This window comes from Peromyscus californicus, unplaced genomic scaffold, assembly GCF_007827085.1.
Source record: "Peromyscus californicus insignis strain IS unplaced genomic scaffold, ASM782708v3 Scaffold_6__1_contigs__length_162567912, whole genome shotgun sequence".
Classification (NCBI taxonomy): Eukaryota; Metazoa; Chordata; class Mammalia; order Rodentia; family Cricetidae; genus Peromyscus; species Peromyscus californicus.
In genome coordinates, this window is record NW_026294584.1 from 107,205,488 (window position 1) to 107,230,065 (window position 24,578).

The 24,578-nt window shown below is 41.1% G+C and overlaps 1 protein-coding gene across 8 annotated transcripts in view; it reads left to right on the top strand.

Moving 5' to 3' along the window:
• The window catches only part of Nr2c2 (nuclear receptor subfamily 2 group C member 2), an 89,082-nt gene that overhangs the window by 42,828 nt on the left and 21,676 nt on the right, over nt 1–24,578 (top strand). For 6 of the 8 annotated variants that reach the window (XM_052719268.1, XM_052719272.1, XM_052719269.1 and 3 more), the window contains 4 exons: nt 2,834–2,873; nt 3,499–3,609; nt 19,383–19,583; nt 22,397–22,499. In XM_052719268.1, the coding sequence (XP_052575228.1) occupies nt 3,538–3,609; nt 19,383–19,583; nt 22,397–22,499 (376 nt within the window). In that variant the 5' untranslated portion in view covers nt 2,834–2,873; nt 3,499–3,537. Of the gene's footprint in view, nt 1–2,833; nt 2,874–3,498; nt 3,610–19,382; nt 19,584–22,396; nt 22,500–24,578 lie in introns of those variants that run through there. The other 2 variants (XM_052719274.1, XM_052719275.1) reach the window with 2 other exon arrangements.

Sequence of the window (24,578 nt, forward strand, 5' to 3'; positions counted from 1 at the left end):
TTCCTTGAAATTTTCTCTAGAGGGCCTATTTTTTATTTGTTTTTTATTCTGTGTTTGTGCCTGCCATGGCACATGTCTAGAAGTCAGAAGATAACTCATAGGGAGTGGGCTCTTTCCTACCATAAGGGTCCTAGGGATGAACTGAAGTCATCAGGCTTGGTAGCAGGCACCTTTACCCACTGAGCCATCTCACCAGACCTGGAGAGCCTTTGTTGAAACAAGATACTTTGAAAGCATTTTGTCATTTAAAGAGCCAGATTACCCCTATCTCTACTGTAAATGATTGTGATTGTCTCCAACAGTACTTACCTAATAACTAACAGATTTTGTTTTCTTGCCCTGCATCAAAACTAATGTGGATAAGTCTGATTTTTTTTTATTCCTGAATTTTCTGTTCTGTTTCGTTGATGTGTGTGTTTTATCTTTACAATAATCACTATCATACTGTTTGACTTTTTGGCTTTTAAATTAGCAACTTATTATTTTTATGTATTTTTAATGTGGAATACACAACAACTGTAAAATTTTAATACAATGTAGAATTTTTTGTTTTTGTTTTTTTCTTTTTTCTTTTTCTTTTTCTTTTCTTTTTGGAGCTGAGGACCAAACCTAGGGCCTTGTGCTTGCTAGGCAAGCGCTCTACCACTGAGCTAAATCCCCAACCCTGTTTTTTTTTTTTTTTTTTTTTTTCTCTCTGTGTAGTTTTGGTGCCTGTCCTGGAGCTCGCTCTATAGACCAGGCTGGCCTCAAACTCAGAGATCCGCCTGGCTCTGCCTCCCAGTGCTGGGATTAAAGGCGTGTGCCACCATCACCCAGCTTGTAGAATATTTTTTAAGTCAAACTACTTAACATTCAGCACTTTAAATATTTTGTGAGAACACCTGAAATGTATTCTTAGCATTTTTGAAGTGTGTAAAACACTCTTAATAATCTCGTTCACCACACTGTGCAGGAGATCTCCAACAATACCCAAGAAAACTACGTGAGAGTCATAACCCTCGACATTGTCTTCCTGTTTCCATCATTCTGCTCTTCTGTGTTTTCAATTGTTTGAGGACAATGTGGGTATCTGTGCTTGTCATGTTTCATTTAGCATAGTGTTCTCTAGTTCCATCCATGTTATCATAACTGGCATTGTTAAATATTCCATTGTATATGTATACCCATATTTTCTTTTTATATATCATTTAAAAATATATTTATTTTATATGTATGAATGCTTGCCTGTGTTATATATGTGCACTACGTATGTGCAATGCCCAAGGAGGCCAGAAAAGGATGTCAGATTCTCTGGACGGGAGTTAAGGTTGGCTGTGAGCTGCCATATGGGTGCAAGAGCAGCTAGTGCTTTTAACTGCTGAGCCATCTCTCAACTCCTGTGTTTTCTTTATCCACTCACCTGTTAATGACACTTTGATGATTCTATAACTTTGTTTTCTTGAATACTACACTGAAATGCAAACATCTCTTCCATAAATGGATTTCAGATCTTGTAAATACCAGAAGTGAGAGTTGTAAGATTCAACATTGCTTTGATTATGTAGGTTTTAGTAATCAAATGTAGAGGTGTGAGTCCTCCTACATCTTCATTTTCTTTTTCAGGATTGTTTTGTTCTGGGTTCCTTGCATTTCACATGAATTTTAGGGTTTTAGCATCAGTTCAGGATAAATATTTTATTTTTTCCAAGACAGGGTTTCTCTGTGTAGCTTTTGGAGCCTGTCCTGAAACTCACTTTGTAGACCAGGCTGGCCTTGAACTCAACAGAGATTCACCTGCCTCTGCCTCCCAAGTGCTGGGTTAAAGGCATGAGCCACCACCGCCCGGCTACTGTCTTAATTCTTTCAGTGGTATTTTCTGGGGATTATTTTGTTTGTTTGTTAGCTGGTTTATTTGTTTGTTTTCTTTTTCTTTTTTGGACAAGTTCTCACTCTGTAGCCCAGTCAGAGGTATACAGAATTTATGTCTCTCTGGTTGACTTCAAGCTTTCTGATGCCTCAAGTTTTTGCGATCACATGTGTGAGTCATCACACCTGGGTTATTTATACTTACCTTGTTAGATTTATTCCCACATTTTGTTCTTTTTTTGTGTTATCAGTGAGATTATTTTCTTAATTTTGTTTTCAGATCGCTTATTGCCAATGTAAAGAAATACAATTATCTTGTACCTGCAACTTTGGAACTATGATCATTTGTAAGGGCATTTTTGTGGATTCTGTGAGATTTTATGTAAGAGCATGCTTATGGAGATGATTGATACATTCTGCTTCCCTCTTCTTTCTTCCCTTCTTCCCCTTTCACTCTCATTCTTCCTCCTTTTAGTTTCCTTCTCTCTCTACCTTGTTTCCCTGCTAGTGCTTCCAGTACATTTATGCAGTGATGAAAACATACCTGGTCTTGTTTCTCATCTTGGGGGAAAGCTTTGTCTTCTCTTTATCAGATCGAGTGCTCTTCTTCTTTCTAATTTGTTCTCTTTCTTTTCTTATAAATCATGAAAGTGTTGGATTTTGTCAGATGCTTTCTGTCTGTTCTGTCCATTAAAGTGATCTTGCAGCTTTTGCTGAACTGCTCTTCATGCATTGAACCAGCCTTGCGCTCCTTGGGTAAGCTGCAGCTAGGCATGCTACTGGATTCAGTTTGCTTTCTTTCGTTGGGTTTTTATATCTGTATTTGTAAGATAATTTTCATTACATCTTTAGTTTTGGTGCTGAGCAATATTGACCTCACAGAATAAATTAGGGAATCATTTTTACAGGAAGGGGGACATGCCACGTTTGTATGGTGTTGGTTCATTATAAGCTTTTAATCTGGGAAAATACTGTCTTCTCACTTCAGGTACCCAGGTGACCACTCAGCACGTTGATCCTCACCTTTGGTAGGTATCCTTGTGTTTGTGGTGAACTTTGCCCAACTTCGTTCTGCCTGGCCCATTGTCAAGACCCTTCCATAATGCTGCTTTCAATAATTTTCAGGGCTGTGCTGGCTGTTTGTCATCCACCCCTTGCAATGTTGTGAAAGACTTTCTTTTAAAAGTCATTACAGAGGAGGGTTTTACAGTGGGCTTTGGAAACAGTGGAAAAAATTCAAAGAGCATTTCTATAAAAAAAAAAAAGTTATTTTGATAGCTTTCTTTTTTCTTTTTTAAAGGTCATGAAAAGCAGAACTGATTTGGTTTGTACTTGTGTTTTCAACATCAAAAGCAGCTATTTTAAGATGGTGTTTTCTTGGGACTATCATGGGCAGTATCTCACTACTTACTTTGTTGGCCTGTGCTGATACCTCAAAATTCAAGTTTGTCACTTAGGCCACAGCAAGAACATGAGGCATGCCCATGCTGGGCAGGGTAATGCATACCTGTAATCCTCGTACTTGGGAGGTAGAGACAGGAGGGTCAGTAGTTCAATAGTTCAAGGCCAGCATGAAGACCTGACCCTGTCTTTAAAAAAGAAAAGTGTAGTCCTCGGGAAATCACTTCCTAAGCTCCATGTTCTCATCCATAGGTACCACGTACACAGACCTCTCGGCCGGAATCTCCAGGGATGACCAGCCCCTCCCCGCGCATCCAGATAATTTCCACCGACTCTGCGGTAGCCTCACCTCAGCGCATTCAGGTACTCAAATCAGTTCTACTAGATTTCTTCATTCTCTCCACAACCAAACCTGCCTGAGAGATCAAGTACAGTGTGAACCCATTTATTTGGAAAACAACAGTTAACAGTTGGTATTCATTAAAAAAAAAAAGTTTATATTCATTTAAGTTACTTTTAAAGCGAAAGTATGAACTGTTGCTTCAAACTACTAGATGATGTCCATTTTATTATTTACTTGTTTCCAAATTGAGAGACAGTATATATCCTATTAGAATCAGGGACCCCTGCTTGTAGTCACATCCAATGCCCTGACTTAATAGGTTTTTTTAATCAGGGCAATAACAATTTTAATGTTTAATTTTTTTCTATTTGGAATATATATATATATATATATATATATATATATATATATATATGTATGTATCAGGATTTTGTGAGGAATCAGCAGGTATAATGCTTTTAAAGTACTTAGAAAGGTGTCTTGTACATAACCATGTTCAATATGTATGATAAGTAATTTCTGTGGTTTTAGTGTTAATGCAGATGGCCTTGGTGGCATCCTCATTCCTAGCCCATGCTTTGTCAGTGAATGTTGCTTCCCTTGGAGCCTGGAAAGAGTGCATTTTTAATATTGTAGTATCTGACAGCAATGCTAGAGCCTAAATAGTGGTTCCTCTGGAAAGGATAAGAGGGAAAGATGTCGGATTAGACAACATTTAGCTGAATTAACAGACCTAAGATCCAGTCTTGTGACCAGTCAGCTATATGACCTAGGGAGAGTTTCCAAACCTTCGTTTCTGCAGTGTCACTGCAGATAGTGCAGAAGGATGAAGTGTGATAAGGCGTGCAGCTCTGCACATGAGTACCAGGAAATGTTAGCAGTTGTGCTATAGGAGGTTTTGTTTGTTTTTATGTTTGTGTTTTGCAATGGGCTCTCCTGTAGCTCAGGCTGACTTAATAAACTTGTTGTGTAGCTGAGGTTGGCCTTGAACTCCTGATTCTCCTGCTTCCACATCCCCAGTTCTGGAATTACAGGCTGGTGCTAACACACCTAGATTTGTGCTATAGCTTTTTTTTTTAAAGATTTATTTATTTATTGTGTGTACAGTGTTCTGCTTGCGGGTATCCCTTCAGGCCAGAAGAGGGAGTCAGATCTCATTACAGATGGTTGTGAACCACCATGTGGTTGCTGGGAATTGAACTCAGGACCTCTGGAAGAACAGCCAGTGCTCTTAACCTCTGAGCCATCTCTCTAGCCCTTGCTATAGCTTTTAATGTCCTATTTTTATACTGCTTCAAATTTATAGAAAATATTAAATAAAATTCTGTTACAATCTTTACTCAGATTCACTGTTTGCCATCCAATTCTGAATGTATGTTATATGTAATATTTCTGATTGATTTGATCACAAACTACGGGGATCATTCCTTTGCACTGGATCAGTCGTGTAGATTTCTTAATCCTTTACATAATCATAATTATGTAAAGAAATATTAATACTGAAACATGCCTTTGTAGGATCCTCATGATCCTCATTCCACAACTTCCAGAGTAGTTTATCAGTTTTTTTTCTTTCTGAGATTTGTTGATTCATTATTGATTATGATGATAGTAATTAGGTGCCAGGCAACACAGAAGACCATCCTTTGTCGTGCAGGTTAGCACAGGTGACTGACCAGAAGCATTGTTGGTGTTCTTTGTGTTGTTCTAAGGAGGAGGAAGAAGAACACAGTCGCTCAGTGGAGGAATGGCTGGGGCTGAAAGCTGCTGTTTTGGGGGATAGAGATGTAGGGCAGGAGCTGGGGGGATGATGGAGGAGGACACAGGAAACATTAGGTTTAATTTTTACTTTTTAATCCAGGTTTTAAAAGGAAGATAAGTTAAAAGGGAAAAGGGATTGCATAGTGTTCCATTTTGGAGATGATTGTGAGATTTTCTATCTTGTTCATTCTTCAGTGGTGACTTTGTGAGAATTCTCTGTCTTTTGAGGTTCTCTTGAGATGGTCCTCCATCTCCCCTTTTTTCAGGAAAGCATCATTATAATCATTGATCAACTTTACTTAAGTGCTTGTTTCTAAAATACATTTACATATCTAATATTCAACTATATTATGTATTGAGATTCATGTACAATTTTGTTAGAAATGACTTTGTGATTTTTTTTTTTAAGTTTGAAATCTTATTGGAATCTTTAGGAGAATGCTTCTGGGACTCTTATAGCCTTTCTATATGTGCTTCCCACTTGCAGTAGCATTGTGTTTTGTGTTTTCTTTGTCCACCACTTTCTGCTGTTTCTTTCTTACTCTGATACTCCAGTGTACTCTCTTAGGTACCCAGAAGAGTTGTTGCTTGCCTGTGGGGGTTGGAGAGGTAATATGTGCATGCTGTACCAAAATCCTACCATTCAAGGCACAGACTGGGGTGGATATAGGTTTCTCTCAGTAGATCTTTTCTTCTTTATTCCGGGGGGGGGGGGGGGGCACGGGCGCCACTCACTGCGTAGCTGAAGACACCTTGAATATCCATGTGCCTCCTGAGTAATGGAATTACAGGTGTGTGCCACTATACCCATTTTTTTTATGGTGCTTGAGATCAAATTTAGGGCCCTGTGCATGTCAGACAAGCACTCTATTAACTGAGCCAGATCTCTTCCTTTCTTTAAAAAAAAAAAAAAAAGTTTAAGGAATTTTATTTGTTTTTAATTTTATATTACAATTTGAAATGAGATAAATTCTGGAACTTGCAATTTTGGCTAGCCTAGCTGTCCAGTAAGCCCTTGCATCTCCTGTGGTTACAGGTATTCCTTGCCAAGCCCAGCTTTTATGTGTTTGGGATCTGACTTCAGGTCCTCATGCTTGCACTGACTGAGCCATCTCCTCGGCCCCTCTTGCTGTTTCAGAGAAGGATCAACATTTGGTGCATCTTTTGCCCCTTGGTTTTTTTTTTTTTGTTTGTTTGTTTGTTTTGTTTTTTAAGATGGTTCCATGTTGTCTTAGGTTTCTCTTGCTTGTGATAGAACACACTGTGACCAAAAGCAACTTGGAGAGGAAACGGGTTTATTTGGCTTACACTTCTTGACAGTCGATATCAAAGGAAGTCAGGGCAGGAACCTGGAGGCAAGAACTGAATCAGAGATGAAGGAGGGACACTTCTTCCTGGCTTGCTCCCCATGGCTTGCCCCACTTGCTTTCCTGTACAGCCTAGGACCACCTGCCCAGAGATAGCTTAGTCCTCTCACATCAGTCAGTTAAGAAAATGGTTCAAGGCTTGCTGACAGGCCAGTCTTAGGGAGATATTTTCTCAATTAAGATTTCCCTCTTCCTTCTTCGTAGAGAAGTCTAGGTTTGTGTTAGGTTGACAGAAAACCAGCTGGCACACATAGAGATGCAACTGTTTCTGTTGAGTGACTACTTGATAGCCCATTTTTATTGCACCATTGCTAAAGAAGGCATGCTGATTTATGTCCCCACCAATCCAGCCTGGAAGCGTCTATTCCCCATATTAATATCATGTACTTTTAAATGTCAGTTTGCTAAATGATCTGTTAGTGCTGTGTAACTTTTATACTTTTATATAAATGTACATAAACAAAAATTATTGTTTTTATATCTATTTTCAAGTTTTTTGTTTTTGCTTTTTGAGACAGGCGTTTTGTAGACCAGGCTGACCTTGAACTCCCAGAGATCCGCCTGCCTCTGCCTCCTGAGTGATGGGATTAAAGGTATTTTCAGGTTTTATAAAACAAAAAGTACTGTTTTCTATGTCCTTCTCTGTATTCTTACTCCACTTACTTTTCAACCAATAGGCCTTTTGTTGTAGTTATCTTACTGTATTTAAATACACTTTATAATCCAAATTACTTTTTGCATATATATGCATGCACTTGTGCATATATATGAAAAGGCTATGCCTTTCCATAACTACTGCTCTGAAGTATCTTTGGTCCTTTAACTGAGTTATCTGCCTTACAGGAGAGACCTCTTTAGAAAATAGTATGGAGACCTGTGGGGCGTTTACCCACCACCCCCACAGTTCCCCAGAGTTTTCTTGAGTGCGAGCAGCAGGAAATATTAGATAGAAAGATTTATTGCAGAGAATCTTGCGGAGATAAACAGATAGAAAATAAAGGATAGCGTCAAGAGGGCCTGGAACCTATTCCAACGGGCCCCAACTTTCTCTGCCCCAGGGTTTTTATAGAGACGCCAAGAGGTGGAGCAAAAGACCTCCTCCCCCACCCAGCACAGCCAACTGCAGACCATCTCAGACACCTGCACTCAGGCCCGTGGTCCTAATCATCCTCTATGCGGACCTGCTGGGTAAAGCCACGAGGAACCTGAGAACGGGCTCCCACAGAGACCATCTGTAAAATGGAGAATAATTCTTGTTTTTTTTTTTTTTTTTTTTTTTTTGAGACAGGGTTTCTCTGTGTAGCTTTGCGCCTTTCCTGGAACTCGCTTTGGAGACCAGGCTGGCCTCGAACTCACAGAGATCCGCCTGGCTCTGCCTCCCGAGTGCTGGGATTAAAGGCGTGCGCCACCACCGCCCGGCTAATTCTTGTTTAATTCCTACTGCCCTTCTCTTCCTAATGGAAAATGTTGGGGTTCTACAGAATTATATTCTGGTGTGGTGATATATTGTGTACCCTAATAAAATATGCCTGAAGATCAGAGGACAGAACAAGCCACTAGATTAAACAAAAATGCCAGACAGTGGTAGCACACAACTTTAATCCTAGCACTTGGGAGGCAGAGATCTGTCTGGATCTCTGAGTTCAAAGCCACTCTGGACTACATGAGATTGACTCCGTCTAGGAGAGAAACAGAGCCAGGCAGTGGTGGCACACACCTTTAATCTCAATACTTGAGAGTCACCCGCCTTAAATCCCAGCACTTGAGATCTCATGCCTTTGCTTGGGAAGTCACACGCCTTTAATCTCCAACACTAAAAAGGAAGTGATATGGTGGGTGGAGAAAGGTATATAAAGCATGAGGAGACAAAAGCTAAGGCTATTTACCTGAGAAGACCTTTCATCTGGAGCTCTTTCAGGCTGAGGAGTTGGTGAAGTAAGAGGTGGTGGCTGTGGCTTGCTCTGATACTCTGATCTTTCAGCTTTCACCCTAATATCTGGTTCAGGGTTTTTTATTACAAGACCTTTTAGAAATTCAAACAACACTCTGGGGTGTTTGCTCCAACTTTCTGTATTGGCTCCAGTTGAGCAGATGGCTTTAGGTGTCATTATACACCAGTGACTGCCAAATAGCTAGCCAAGACATCTGCTGTAAGCCCCACTTAGCCTAAGGTAAGATTACTCTTGTAACTGTGTCTTTAGCCTGTGTTTTATTCAGAAATAATATTGTTTTGATTTCTATTTAAGTCTCATTGAGTTTGAGAACCTATTACGTATGCTTTCCACTCTGCAGACTTTTTTACAATGCATTTTAAGAGCCAGAATATAGTTTCTGTTTGTGACTCTCCTGTGCACGTTTGAGAAGGAGGGGTATATGGATGATAGAAGGGTTCTCATATGAATGCCATTTATATCAAGCTGATTGTGCTGGTTAGCCTACCAGTTCCTTACTAGTTTTTATTTTTATTATATTTTATTATTACTGACATCTCCAACTATAGCTGTGGATTTCTTTATCCCTCCCTCTAGTTCTGTCTGGGTTTGCCTTGTTTTGTTTGCCTGATGGTTTTGGGGTTTTGGTCCTAGTGATGGGACCTAGGGTTTTGCACATGCTAACCAATAGCTGAGCTACATCCTCCTAAACCCAGATGCCCAATGTATTTTGCTCCTTGTTGTTTGGCGCATATGGATTTGGGTTATTATATCCTTTCTTTGAGAATTGAATTCTCATTATGCAGTGCCTCTTTACAGGGCCTGTGGGGCGTTTACCCAACCACCCCCACAGTTCCCCAGAGTTTTCTTGAGTGCGAGCAGCAGGAAATATTAGATAGAAGGATTTATTTTGGAGAATATTGCGGAGATAAACAGATAGAAAATAAAGGATAGCCTCAAGAGGGCCTGGAACCTATTCCAACGGGCCCTGACTGTCTCTGCCCCAGGGTTTTTATAGAGACGCCAAGGGGTGGAGCAAAAGACCTCCTCCCCCAGCACAGCCAAGTGCAGACCATCTCAGACACCTGCACTCAGGCCCGTGGTCCTAATCATCCTCTATGCGGACCTGCTGGGTAAAGCCACGAGGAACCCGAGAACGGGCTCCCACAGGTCCCCCTTTCTTAATATATAAATAAATAACTATTAATGGCTTACAGCAATCTCCATAGCTGTTACACCTCCCAATATGGGAGTAGAGGATGATAAAGATGGCATTTCTCTTTTGAATTAGGTCCAAGGTGACTACAGCAGTCTTAGCTGCCTCAAGCCCTTTCTAAACCAAAAACTCTTAAGGCGACTACAAACTTAAAGAATCCCTTAGCTTCATCATTACCATTAACAGGTTAACACAAATATTGCTATACATAGTCACAATTCTCCCAATCTTACAACACAAAGCAAACTCTTAACAGAACCATTTGAATTAGCATATATGGTGCTATATATAGTTAACAATTTTCTCCGTCTTACAACTTTAACTCAATCATTTGAATTTTCTTGCTAACAGAACATAGGAAAAACTTCGATGTATTCACATCAAACTTAAATATTTCCTTAACTCCACAAAACCAGGGTGCATTAATATCAATAGGTTTCTGCAAACATAATTCAATCTCATAACTCCTCCTTTTCTTTATAATTTTTTAAACAAAATCTCAAACCTAGTTAGAGGAACCCAAACTTACACAATTCCTATAAACCCATATTGAAATGAAGTATTCTCAATCTAACCATTAACACTTTGAAAACTTAGCAAAACATCCAAAAGCAGTTTCTTAATAAAACTCTTTACACTTTAAAAGTAGCCTCTTAATATACCCCATTTGCATTTCTTACTAACAAAACATGACATTAATCCACTCAAACAACTTTTGAAATTAGACTAAGGAATATTAACTCTCCCCCTTTTCTTTATAATTTAAGCAAAATCTCAAGCCTAGTTAGAAAACCCAAACTTTTCCATTTAAATAGTTCCATTTGTAACACAAAACCAGTTCTGTAAGTAATTTCATTTTTACATAAACAGTTCCAATTTTAATCCAATTCCAGAAAATAGTTCCCAGGTCATTACTATAAGTAAACTCAAAATTGTCCCACTGCAATGAAATCTCTATTGTTCATTTCATTTCTTAAGTCCCAGCATTCAAATGATAAATTCTGGTACTAGCCTTCCAAATATGAAGAAATCCATAACCCAAATCTTTTTGTAGTTTTATCTCATTTTAAATTCAAAAAGTTCAAAAAAGTAAATTCTGGTATGAGGCTTTCCCTTCCAAATATGAAGAGACGTTTTACAACCAAAACTTTTTGCAGATAACAATTTTCGTTCAAACAAGCGTCTCTGCAACTTTTATTCTCAAGCCAGAGACCTTTTTAGTTATAGTAATATTTTAAATTACACCGTTTTTGCTGTTAGCTCATGTTTTTCTGTGTTGCGTTGATTTTCCACAGATCTCAGCTGCGGATGCCTTGTGCTGGTTCTGGCATCCGCCATTCTTAGCTTCTTAGCGGCTTCTGGAACTTTTGAAAACCATTCAGACTGCCTACTTTGCAGTCTACTGGGACACTAACCTTCTGTGTCTCAGGTTTTTTCACCATATACATTAAGCATAGACTCACACTTAACATTTACACTTTTTTACAAATTCACATATAACATTTTTTGCCTTGCAAAGCATTTAGACTCACATTCAACATTTTACAAACTCACATATAACGTATTAACATCTACTTATTTATACTCCTTAAGGAAACTATAGAACTACTTTAGCAAATATATTTCTTACTACTTCTTATGTACTTATTTAAAGTTACATTTACAACTAGCATCTTATTACAAGCTTATTACTACATGTCTTAAGACTACATTAGATACTTCTTGCAAGCTTATATTCTTTGGTTTTTTCGAGACAGGGTTTCTCTGTGTAGCTTTGTGCCTTTCCTGGATCTCGCTCTGTAGACCAGGCTGGCCTCGAACTCACAGAGATCCGCCTGCCTCTGCCTCCCGAGCAAGCTTATATTCTTAAAGGAACTCTATAGATCTATTTTACAAACTTATATAGGGCTACCATTAACATATATTTAACTTAGCAAACACCTAAAGATTTCTTAACACAGATCTAACAAGACAGAATAATTTCTACAAACTCACATGTCTTATTTTCATCTTTTTCTAATTCTTATTCTTAATTATCATCACTATCTCTATTAGAAAGATTCTCTTAACTAGACAGGAATTACGTACATCATTTCTAAAGTTTAGAGTTAATAGTCAGCTTTGTTACAAAGCACTGGGATTTAGTGAGTGCTGTTACAGAATTGTGATAGTTGTTGCTAGGGGACTGTATCCTTCCCAGGATGAAGCCACACTCCAAAGTTGCCAGTTCTCTCAGCCATTCCGGACCAGACCAGCAGAGATGCACTGTCAGTGGTAACCGGTTTTTAACTAGAGGCTGTACCTTCACCCAAATTCATAATAGTCCCCTAAGTGCTTCAATTCAGACAAACGTTTCTATTACAGCAGTACTTTTGGTTTGTTCTACTGAAAAACTTCACTTCATGCTGAGCGTGAAATTACCGTATTTAGCTGCTGTAATGGTCTTTGCCAAATGCTGCACAGCTATTAGGTGATATAAATTATTTTTCTAAAGGAGCTAGTAAGGCCAAAAGTGGCACAGCTCTGAACTCTATTTCCGCACTGTTTGCATTAACCAGTGACAAAACCTCAGAAACACTAATTGAGCCACTTTCATTCTGGTTCCTTTATAGGAACATCATTGGAGCTGACTTTTCCTTAGTTCCATGCTCCTTACCAAATGCTCGATTAACCACAGAACTTCGTTCTCTTGTGAAAAAACACAAACATGTCCTCGACCCCATATCAACACAGGATCGGGACCCTTCCATAATCCCTAGCAGGGATCTTTCCATCTTAAACTTTTGCTATTTTGATGAAGAGCATGTGACTGTTGAGCCATTTCCACTTGGGATAATGCTCAGCCATTGCATTACCTTCAGCTAAAGGACCAGGAAGATTGGAGTGAGCTCTAATATGGCCCACAAAGCATGGCAGCATTCTTTTGTGAATAGCCTCTTGAATTTGTTGAAACATTTTGACTAGATTGTTGTTTGTTCTAATATTTTCACCAAAACTGTTACTAGTCAAAGGAGTCAAGGACACAGATGTTCTTTCATGAAAGGTATCCTTCATTAGCTTACTTTGAGAAAAAACACTTTCAGGATTTAGTATTTTCATTTCATTAACTTTAATGCCTGATGTTATTAGCAGCTGTGATATTTAGTATTGATTTCTTATAAGGAGCTTTCAGGTGAAGCAACTCTTTTGTAAGACAGCTAGATTTTCTGAAGTTTGTTTCCTATCTGTAAAGCACTCATTTTTTTGAATGCCTGTTTCCTTGTCTCCTTATTAGATTTACAAAGGAATCACTCAATGCAGGCTGTTCATTCAAGGCAAAGAACTTCTTAAATTTCAATATAAGTTTCTTCATATCTAAGACAAAGTTCAGTGTATAAACTGCTTTCCCTTGTTTTAAGGTATTTAAAGTGGCTTGTTTGCTCTTATAGGTAGCTTTTTGTCTTCCAGCTACCATAAAAACTTTGCACAGCTATTAGAGTAAATAAGGCATTTTACCAACGGAGCCCCAAACCACGAAGCACCTAGTTCCGTATCCTTTCAATTTTTCATTGGAATTGATACTTAAACTCTTAGACGACTTTCCTCCTTATTCTTTTAAAGGCTGTATTTTAAGTTTACCATGAACGTATTTTCGAGCTGACAAGTGTTTCAGGGCAATGTCGCCATCTTTAATGGAAAAACTACCTTTCCCAGAATGCACTTCCCTTATATCAGTCCATAATATCAGTCCCTTATATCATTTCCCTTATCAGTCATTTCCCATAGTTCTTTTTGGTTCTGAGAGTCAACTGGTTCTCTTTTACCAGACTTGCTTACAAATTCTTGTCCGGGAGGTTTGAACAAAGTTTTTTGCTTTTGCAATGGGAGATTTGAACAAGCATTTTACATTTTCAGCTATGGCACGTTGGGAGATTCCTATTCTCTCCTCAGCTGGCTTTAACAGGTGTCTCTTCTTCATTTGACACTGGCCCCCAAATCAGAACTGCACCTGCCTCATTAGCGCCGCATTGAGGCTGGCATTTCTGATAGCGACTTTCCTCGGGGCTTGTGTTTGTCTTAGCCAGTCAGTGAAAAACAAGATCATGTACAACAGCTTTTCCATAGTTCTTTCAGAGATTTTCTCCCACTGACTTTATTCTCATTTTGCTTGTTCCTTCCCCCCCAGATGCAGAGCTTCAGGTATCTGTCTGCGGCTCTGTACCTCTGCTAGCTGCCTTTGGAGGTAGGGGCTTTTTTTCTCCCTCCGAATCCGCCTCAAATTCTAGCAGCATTTCGCAGGTCATGTATTTTCTGGGGAGGAATATGTCCCTTTTCTTCAGAGTCTTTCTCCCAGACAGTTCCCAGTTTGGTCTCAATTTATCCCACTACCCCAGAAACAGTTTCCGACACTACATTGGTGGCTTTCCCTGCTACTGAAGGTAGGGGCTTTTTGTCCGTTTCTGTTTTCCGGGTCTGTGTGGTTTGCGTACAGACTGAAAATCTAACAAGGGAGGTTTTTGCCATTTCTAAACTCCCATTAGGACAGGTGTTTTGCCTCATCAGGCCTTCACCTGGCCCAGTCCCCCAGTGGGTTGCATTTGCTTGTCTGGGTGCTCAAGGACAGAGCTTATGCCAGAGGCAATCACCCCTTAGGGCTACACTCCCTCATCTCAGGGAGTCAGTTGAAACAAAGCTTTTCTCAAAGAGGTGCTTTCTCTGACAGAAAAGAAAGCTTTACTCCTGGATAGTTCTGTTCTGCCCTGGCTGGGCTCTTTCCCCAGACAGCGTTCTGACTCGGCAGCACAACTGCTTCAGACACAGTTCAGTTTTACTGTTTTCCCAGAAAGGTCCTTACTCTGATAGGAAAGCTTTTTTCTCAGTTTTTGCACCTGTGGACCTATCAACCCGGGACTTGTAGGAAAGCAGGCAACTGTGCTGTTCCCACTGGCTTTAGTTTTGTTTGTTCATTAGCAATCTTCCCCTGGGTCCTGCACCTTCCTGCCTCAGCTCTCTGCTCCTGGAAGTTTACAACAGCAGGAACCCTAGTATCCCCGAAATGCACTCCAACTCAGAGAGGCTGGCCAGTCGCCCCTGGGTTTTTGGTCAGAAGCGAGGATACAATGCTAACAGAGTTTACACTGCTTCAGGGGATCTTTGCTTAGGATGATTAGGAGCACCTTTTTATTCTGAAATGCTCACTCAGAAACAAAACCCTTGATGCCTCAGCTCGGCTGTAACTGAAAAGCTTGGCTTTTTTGCTTTTCTCAGGTAAAGTTTCCTGCCCTTTTGGGCTCTCTGTAGCTTTTCACCCACACTCTCCCAAGCGTTTCCCTCAGGGTACTCTGACCCACTGTCTTTTACCAGCTTGAAGAGACAGAGCTTAGAAGAGGTCTTTAGTAACTTGTCCCTGCCTCCTGCAATGCAGGAGAGCTTGAAAGAGAACTTGAAGAGGTTTTGCCATCTTAAGAGTTTTGTTGTTTTCCCTTTGAGCTAATCACAGGTGGTCCCCATACTAATATCTTCAGGTGATTCTAATTTGTCCTTCTGAGAAAGTTAAAGGCTGTAGTTTTTAAGTTTAAGAGCTTTTGAGAAAGATTAAGGCTTTTTAGAGAGTTCCCCCCCCCCAAATTTTCCAAGAAAAGCTTTTAGTTTAAGAGAAAGATTTTTTTCCCAAGAGAAAGACCAACTTTTCCCAAAACTTCCCAACTTTAAACTTTTTGGCTTCTTACACCCCCATTTTTGCCTCAGGGAGAAATTACTTTCTCCTGCCGCTTGGACTTTGCATTTCAGCTGTCCCCAGGACAAAAGCTTCCATAGGAAACTTTTTCTTCCCCATAAGCTCAAGAAGAGCTTTTTTTACTACCCGTAAAGCCCAAAGAAAATTTTTTCCCAGTTTGCATTCATAGCCCCCAAAGTTAGAAAATTGAAGAGTTTTTCTGTCTAGTTGCCTTATTTTTTCCTACACAATCTTACACTTGTAAATTTTTCCTACACTATTTTACTACCCTATGCCTTATATTTATTTTTCACAGAAATTGAGAAAGGGATAGAAGATAGAAAATTTTGACAGAAGAGAATTTCGCTGCAGCATCGGACATCCTTCCAGTCCGCTTTCCTTTTCTCTCGAGGATAAAACCCCTGCCTCTCAATATATATAAAAAATATATATTTTCCATAACACCGGCATGCCTTATCCACTGGCAGGGCTGAACTCAGCACTTTCGCCAAAAACTCTGTAATAAAACTATTATTTTCCTTTATCTTTAGTTCCTATCACTTTGTCTTTAGTCCCTGTTCATTTGTCTTTAGTCCCCCCCTTTTTTTCCTTAGTCCCTTTTTCTTTTTTCTTTAGTCCCTGTTCATGGTGCCATTCTGTGGGGTGTTTACCCACCACCCCCACAGTTCCCCAGAGTTTTCTTGAGTGCGAGCAGCAGGAAATATTAGAAGGATTTATTGCGGAGAATATCGCGGAGATAAACAGATAGAAAATAAAGGATAGCCTCAAGAGGGCCTGGAACCTATTCCAACGGGCCCCAACTGTCTCTGCCCCAGGGTTTTTATAGAGACACCAAGGGGTGGAGCAAAAGACCTCCTCCCCCAGCACAGCCAAGTGCAGACCATCTCAGACACCTGCACTCAGGCCCGTGGTCCTAATCATCCTCTATGCGGACCTGCTGGGTAAAGCCACGAAGAACCTGAGAACGGGCTCCCACAAGGGCCTGAGCGTTTCCTTGTTTTGAAGTTTATTTTATTTGAGATTAATATAGTTACTCCATCTTTTTGTTGTTATGTTAGTCCCACTGATTGAGAATAAGACCACTACCACAATTCAAAGCCAAATTTGAAGCAAGCTTTAATTAAATGCTAGCCAGGTGGATGGGCTCTGGCCAGCTCTATGCCCAGGTTCCTGGGAAATGGCCCCGAATCAAGTTTGCAAGGGCTTAAGAAAAAAATCCATAATTCATTGTATTTCCCATCAGGTCCAATCAGGGGCAAGCATACATACTGACGTATTTCCTGCCTGTGTACCTCCCACCCACATGTGATCAAGCACATTGGGAGCAGATGGGTCAAACAAACTTGTTTAGGGGAGTGAAAATCATGTGGCTTGTTATTTCCCATAAATAATAGTCTCCGGCATTTCAGAGATGGTAGATCACAGACATTTTTCATGGATCTCTTAGATAAAGTAATTAAAACTTAAAATGTAACTTTGGCTCTCACAGTTACTGCTTTTGTTTTTTTTATCTTTATGTACAAGGTACATCTTTATCTCTTCATTTGTGTCCTTTATATATGAAATGTGTTGAGTCTTGTTTTACCTAACAATCTTTGCATTTTCATTGGTATATGCAGACCGTTCATATTTATGTGATTATCAATACCTTACGATTTAATTGCACTTCAGTAGCATTGTGGTCTGTTTGCCCTGTTGTGTCGTCCCTGCCTTACCTAGTTCGACGCAACTGTACTCAAAAAGCAGTTTTCTATCCATTTCCCCTTCACCTTAGTCCTTGGAAACCAACAGTCTGAAGGAAAACACAAAAAGTGTGTTGTGCTCAGCTCTTTCACTAATCTGTAGTAAGTGCCCATCACCTCAGAATGGGTAGAAGATCACAGAGAGTAGGACCTCTTCTCTCAGTCCTCTCCATCCCAGTTCTCTCCTACTGGTGGGCAGAGAGCATGGCCCTTTGTTTCAGGCAGGCAAATCTGGGCTTGCCTCTTAGTATAGGCTTCCTAAGACTGCAGTACAGTCTTCCCCAAACTTTGTGACTTAACAGAAACAAGTTGTGCCACAGCTCTGGAGGCCAGGTTGTATGAATAAAACTGAGGTGCTGCAGGGTCTAAGGAAGCCCTTCTTCGCTTCCCTGCTTACTTGCAGCTGTTTCTCTCCAAGCTTGCTTCTGTTGTCTTCTAGTCTTTTATGAACTCGAGGCAAGGATGGGTTTGACTTTGTGCAACATACCAAGCTCAAGGTTGTGTTCTGTGTTTACTCAGTGTTCCTCATAGAAGAAATGGTACCTAAAAGCTAAGTGTGGTGTCACACACCTGTAATCCCAGTTCTTGAGAGTCTGAGGGAAGAATTATGAGTTCAGTGAAGAAGAGGCTCTGGGTCTTTGAAAAATTGGAATCAGGCCTCCTTCTGTGCGTTCCACTGTCTTTTATTATCTTCTCTCCATGTGCCAGGCCTCTTCTGGCCCTGACCACACAACAGTAAAGTTCGGTCTCTAAAAGATCCCAGAGTCAGAAAATGGAGTGGGCTGGTGATGAATCACAGTGGTAAGCCAAGTGAATTCTGTCACTCAGACAAGGTTCCCTTCAAAAGTGTCACTTCTTTAAAGCAACCCTCTCTAGATTTTTGAAGAGTTAAGGCTGCCTTTTTTGACTATGACAGGATAAAGGCCTGCCCTTCCTTCCTTCCTTCCTTCCTTCCTTCCTTTTCTTTATGTTTAAGTCTGTTATAATTGTCTTCACAAAGGGGCTTTTAATTCTAAAAATAGTAAAGATAGAATCCTAGAGTGAAAGTAATTGATAAAAAATAATTTCTGAAAAGCTCACTAAGGCTGTTAGTTACTTTTCTGAAAAGCTCACTTGTATGTTGTGCACCCTAATAAACTTATCTGGGGTCAGAGAACAGAATAGCCACTAGATATAGAGGTCAGAAAATGGTGGCACACACGCCTTTAATCCTAGCATTCCAGAGGCAGAAATCTGCCTGGATCTCTGTGAGTTCAAGGCCACACTGGAAACAGCCAGGCGTGGTAACAAGAGCCTTTAATCCCAGGAAGTGATGGCAGAAAGCAGAAAGGTATATAAGGCGTAAGGACCAGGAACTAGAGCTGGTTAAGCTTTCAGGCTTTTGAGCAGCAGTTCAGCTGAGATCTATTTGGATGAGAACTCAGAGACTTCCAGTCTGAGGAATCAGGATCAGCTGAGGAATTGGTGAGGCGAGGAAGCTATGGCTTGTTCTGCTTCTCTGATCATTCAGCATTCACCCCAATACCAGGCCCTGGGTTTGTTTTTAGTAATAAGACCTTCTAAGATTCCTGCTATAGTATGTTGGTTACTTTTCTCATTGTTTTGACAAAATTCCAGACAAAGTAAATTTACAAAAAGAAGGGCTTTTATTTTGGTTCAGGATTTAGGATACAGTCATCATGGTAGAAAAGTTATGGCAGGATAAACATAGTCAGGAAGCAGAACAGATTGATTGCTGGGGCTCAGCTCATTTTCTCCTTTTTATTCTATTCAATTCAGGGTCCCAGTTCATGGAATGGCACCATTCACATTCAGGGTGGGTCTTTCCTCCATAGTCAAATCTTCCTGGAAAGACTCCCATAGATATACCTAGGGGGGTCTTTCCATAGTGATTCTAACTCTAGTCAGGTTGACAGTGAAGATTATTCATCACAACCGGTAAAATATATCTTAGACCAGCAGTGATTCTAGTGATCACCTCCTGGAACACTGCCTTCAAGTGCAGGTGCACAGGTCTGAAGACATGCCATGCAAAGGGGCTTCCATGCTGTATCTTGTAGATTGTAACAGACCAGCAGACAGGACAGAAGATCCAGATAGTCACCGCAGTGGACGCCTCTGGGTCTTCCAAACAGCAGTTTATCCTGACCAGCCCAGATGGAGCTGGAACTGGGAAGGTGATCCTGGCGTCTCCAGAGACATCCAGTGCCAAACAGCTCATATTCACCACCTCGGACAACCTTGTCCCTGGCAGGATCCAGGTAAGGCCTGTTGATGGGTAGTCATTTCTGTACTTGTTTCTTGAACTGCTTCTCAGCTCGGTTTTGCCCTGCCTTGGAGGCCAAATCCACCCTAGAAGGGCCTTTGGGGATTTACAAGCATGGCGGGATTGTTGCCTTAGATAACTAAAGTAAAAGCCAGTAAACTGAGTGGCCATACCCAGAAGACAGTCATCAAGAACAATAAGAAGGGGGGATATAAGCTAAGCCAAGGAAAAGGCACTGGCATAGGCAAGGTGAGATAGTGAGGACCACTGGAGAATTGTTCTTAAAAGACCACATGTTGGCCGGGCGGTGGTGGCGCATGCCTTTAATCCCAGCACTCGGGAGGCAGAGCCAGGCGGATCTCTGTGAGTTCGAGGCCAGCCTGGGCTACCAAGTGAGTTCCAGGAAAGGCGCAAAGCTACACAGAGAAACCCTGTCTCGAAAAACAAAAAGAAAAACAAACAAAACAAAACAAAACAAAACAAAAGACCACATGTTGGAAACCATTAGCCTATGATATCTTTAAGGCACCCTCTAGAGCTGACCACTGGCAGACAACAACACCTGCTCTTACTAATAGGTTTTCTTCCTCCTGATAATAGGTTTCTCCAATGACAGCCAGATTAAGCCGAATTGAAAATATGTAACAGGTTTATTTGAGCAAAGCAACTCCCAGGCGAGTTCTTCAGTCCCAGAGATGGAGGCTGGAGAAGCAGCACCCACAGATGAAAGCAGGGAGACTTTCTATAGGTTGTAGGTGAGGGGTGATGATGTGTCCATCACAAGCTGGTCAAAAGCTGAATGCTTAGGTGGGGACTTGGGCTGCTGGTGGCAATGAGAAGAAGTTGCAATAGTGGCCAAGAATGCAGAACTGTTTTTGTTTGTTTGTTTGTTTGTTTTGTTTTGTTGTTGTTGTTGGTGCCTTTTTGTTGTTGTTGGAGACTCTCTGAGAGGGTGGTGGGATTTGGAGAGACAAGGAATTGGGGCTTTCTGGATCATGCAGGAGTAAGCTGGAGGTTCTAACAGAACACTTAACCTCTGTCTCATGTAAGTGGCCAAAGCCTAGGTCCAGCTCTTCATTCTGATCTCACTTATTTTCAGGAACTGCTCTGTACTTCCTATCTCCACCTCTGTCCTATTTATCTCTACTCTGGGAGGGGAAGCAAGGTGGGATTGGGGCAGCCACACAAATAATAGCAGATACTGAAGGAAAGCGGGGCCAGTGTTCAATGTGAAGTTGGAGGCTGGATGCCAGCATCCCAGAGTGACCAGGCATAGGGCATGTTTCAACATAGTCAAGGTGTTAATTTGGTTTTGTTTTTTGTTTGTTTTGGTTTTTTGAAACAGAGTTTCTCTTTGTACTCTGTGTATGACAGTCCTGGCTGTCCTAGAACTCACTTTGTAGACCAGGGTGGCCTTGAACTTACTGAGCTCCACCTGCCTCTGCCTCCCAAGTACTGGGATTAAAGGCATGTGCCACCACTGCCTGGTTTTGTTTTTGTTTTTTAAATTTATTTTGATCTTTTTGAGACAGGATCTCTATATAGCTTTGGCTGTCCTGGAACTCACTATGTAGACCAGACGGGCCTCCAACTCACAGAGATCTTCCTGGCTTGGATTTTGTTTTTTAATTTGTGGTAAATTGTACATAATACAAAATTCAACATCTTAACCATTATTGTACCACCATCTGTAACTCTTTTCATCTTCCCAAACTGAAACTCTGTACCTATTGGGGCTCTCACACATAAGCCACAGTGAAGAGATTTGAGAAGTTAGGAGTTCTGTACCTCTTCCCTCAAGCCCCCTTCTCTGGCAACTTCCTCCCACACACACCTCTCCCCCCCCCCCCCCCCCCCCCCCCCCCCCGCCATGTGAGTATCTTTGTGGGGTATGTTCAGGTGAATATTTTTAGTAAGTTTAGGTTCCTGCAGAAGGCAGAGAAGTGTTGACTCCCTCTAGAGAGCTAGAGTTGGAGGCAGCTGTGAAGTGCCCGAATCTGAGTGCTGGGAACTGAATTTGAGTCCTCCACAAGAGCATTCTTAACTGCTGTACTAGTTCAGCAGTTCGGACTCTTTGTTTAAGTTTTTTGATGTGTTTTTATATTTATGAGAGCTAGCAAGCATTATCTGTCTTATCCTCCCTCTCCCAAAGTGTGTTTTGATCCTTTGAATATAAAACTATCCAACTTGTTAAAAGCACAGGTTTGTGAAGACTGGTTGCTGATGTCACATTTTACAGGTGATTTTACCTGATTTCTGTATATGGTCCCACCTTGTGAGATTCATTTGAAGGTTTATTGTGTGCTCAAGTTAAGTACATTTTAAAAATAACTGTTGTTTAAACTTTTTCAGATTGGTATCAGTTATGTTTTCTCCTAGATGGATAGCACAGTTTGTTAACTAGAGAGTTACCTACAAGTAAGAGGAAATAGCAGGCTTCTGCTGTCATCTGTACTAGTCAGGCCATCTATTACCAGGTGCCTCAACAAGAGATCTAGTCAGGAAAGCTCTGACAAACACCAGCTTGCATAGTTCCATGTTGTTTGATGGGATGAGACACATAGCTGAAGAACTTCACCTGTCTTTATCTTAGAGAATCTATGTGGGATCCCCATGTGTCTTCCAGTCTTGTTCACAAGAGAGCAGTCACTAACATATGCAGGCCAGTGGGCTATTGAATGAAGCTTTCACCCAGTTCTGCCCAGAGAGTTCTTTTGTTTAGATACCCAAGACTGGGAATGTACAATTAGATATTACTTTACTTAGTTATCTAGATTTTAATTGGCACTGTTTTTGCTGACATCTTAGATCGTCACGGATTCTGCTTCTGTGGAGCGTTTGCTGGGGAAGGCAGACGTCCAGCGGCCCCAGGTGGTGGAGTACTGTGTGGTCTGTGGTGACAAAGCCTCTGGTATGTGACTCCGGCTTCTGGCACGTATCATGGAGCAACAGCATGAACTTTCATAGGGTAGGGAAGTGGGTAGTTGAGAAAGAATATTATGTAGGTTTAAAACATGAACCTCACGTAATAAGCAAAGTAGTTTGTCAGGTTATTCACACTGATAAGGAAAGTCAGGAAACTCTGTGTTTATATAGTATTTATATGCTATTAAGAAAGTCAAACTTTCTTTCATCTTGTTTGTATCTTCCAAGGTGTATTATGTGTAGAATTCCCCTCATCTAAACTGTCTCACTTTTTATTCTTTCACTGCACCCTATGTGTAAGCATCTCTAATGGAGGAGTAGGAACCACACAGTCCCTCTTGGGAAAGTGTACACATGTGGATGTCTGCTGAGTAAAGACCCAAGGCTCTGTGTGTGCGCTCGCGCTCTCTCTCTCTCTCTCTCTCTCTCTCTCTCTCTCTCTCTCTCTCTCTCTCTCTGGGTGAAGACCCAAGGCCTCTAGAGTTATTTATGTCTGTGCTTCTGGTGTCCTTCAAGGAGAGCTCAAAGGCTTCCACAGTTAGTGTTCTGATGAAGGGAGACAGGAGGCTTGCCAACGTTGGGGAGCCATAGAAGGTAAGTGAGGCAGTAAGGCAGGCAGTGGGAAATGAAAAACTCAGCTCAGGGAATCTAAGTTCTGAGGCAGCTTTGTTCCACTCATATGAGCTCTGGAAGTTTTGTTGTCCTTGATATTTCATTTTGTCTCTTTGAAAAGGGGCCTAGACCTAGGAAGATGCTTAGGAAGCATCTCCAGAAGCTCCAATTTCCCCCTCTAAGCTGGTTGTACCATTTCTCTGCCATTGGTGCCTGCCTCTGATCTCCTACCCTTTCTTTGTCTTGGTAAAGCCAGTCCATCCTACCACTTAAAACCCCATCTTCCCTTGGAAGCAGGTAGACAGTGCTGCCACTGGTTGCCTTTCTCCAGTCCATCCTAGGCATCTGTTACATTCTCCAATAATTGATACTGACTTTCCCATTAGAGTATTTGAGCAAAACCTATGCCTGCTCGACAAGGAGACACACTTTACAATTTCTGGAATACATGAAGCAGAAACAGAAATGGCCAAAGACTGCCTGGTTTTCCTGTTGATCAGGACTCTTCTAAGCTTCAAGAAAAGGCCTCATCACATAGCCTTACAGTGCCACTGTTTCCAGCTATTAGAAGTCACTCAGAGATAGCAGCAAGCTCAAGGAGACATTGCAAGGAAGGTCAAGGCAATATTGACAGGGTTCATTTCACACCACAATACTTTAAAGGAAAAGGAAAATGAGATCCTCCAAGTTACCTCTGTAGTTCATGTGAACAGTGATGCTGTGAAGTATCTTCCTAACAATTCAGCTGTAGTCTTGGGCTCTGTAAGCAAGAGGAGCCCAGAATATACACAGCTTCCGCTGATGTTCAACAGCACTTTGTCAGCTAGGAAGGGTGAGCTGAGGTGTCATTGGCTAAAGACCACTATACTGAGTAAATGAGAGTAGAAAAATAAGCTGTGGCTTGTAACTGTGTTCCTTGAAGGGCCTGAGTAATTCACTCAGAGGCATGCTTAGGGACAAAGAGATGACTCTGAGATTAAGCAAGAATGAGGGAATGATACAGGCTGTTTAGTCTGTCAGTGAGGTATAGACGAATTTCTAAACAGTCTTATCAAATAAGAAACAGAGTCAAATACAGGGTTAATAGCCAAAGAGATCAGAGAAATAGCAAAGAGCCACTGACTAACCTTAGCGTACCACCATGCCGTAGCTTCCCAAGGGAGAGCTTATTCCTGTCTAACCTGTGCTCTTATTGCCTTCCTTTTCTGCCTTCTCATTGGCTCTAAGCCCAGCCACATCACTTCCTTGTCACTGCCTGTCTGTACAGACCTCCAGGTCTCTATGGTTGGTACTGGGATTAAAGGCGTGTGTCACCACGCTTGGCTGTGTCCTTGACCACACAAAGACTCTGCCTGCCATGTGATCGGATTAAGGGCATGTGCTACTACCTCCTGATTTCTGTTTATGGCTCACTATGACCTCTGATCTCCAGGCAAACTTTATTTATTAACAT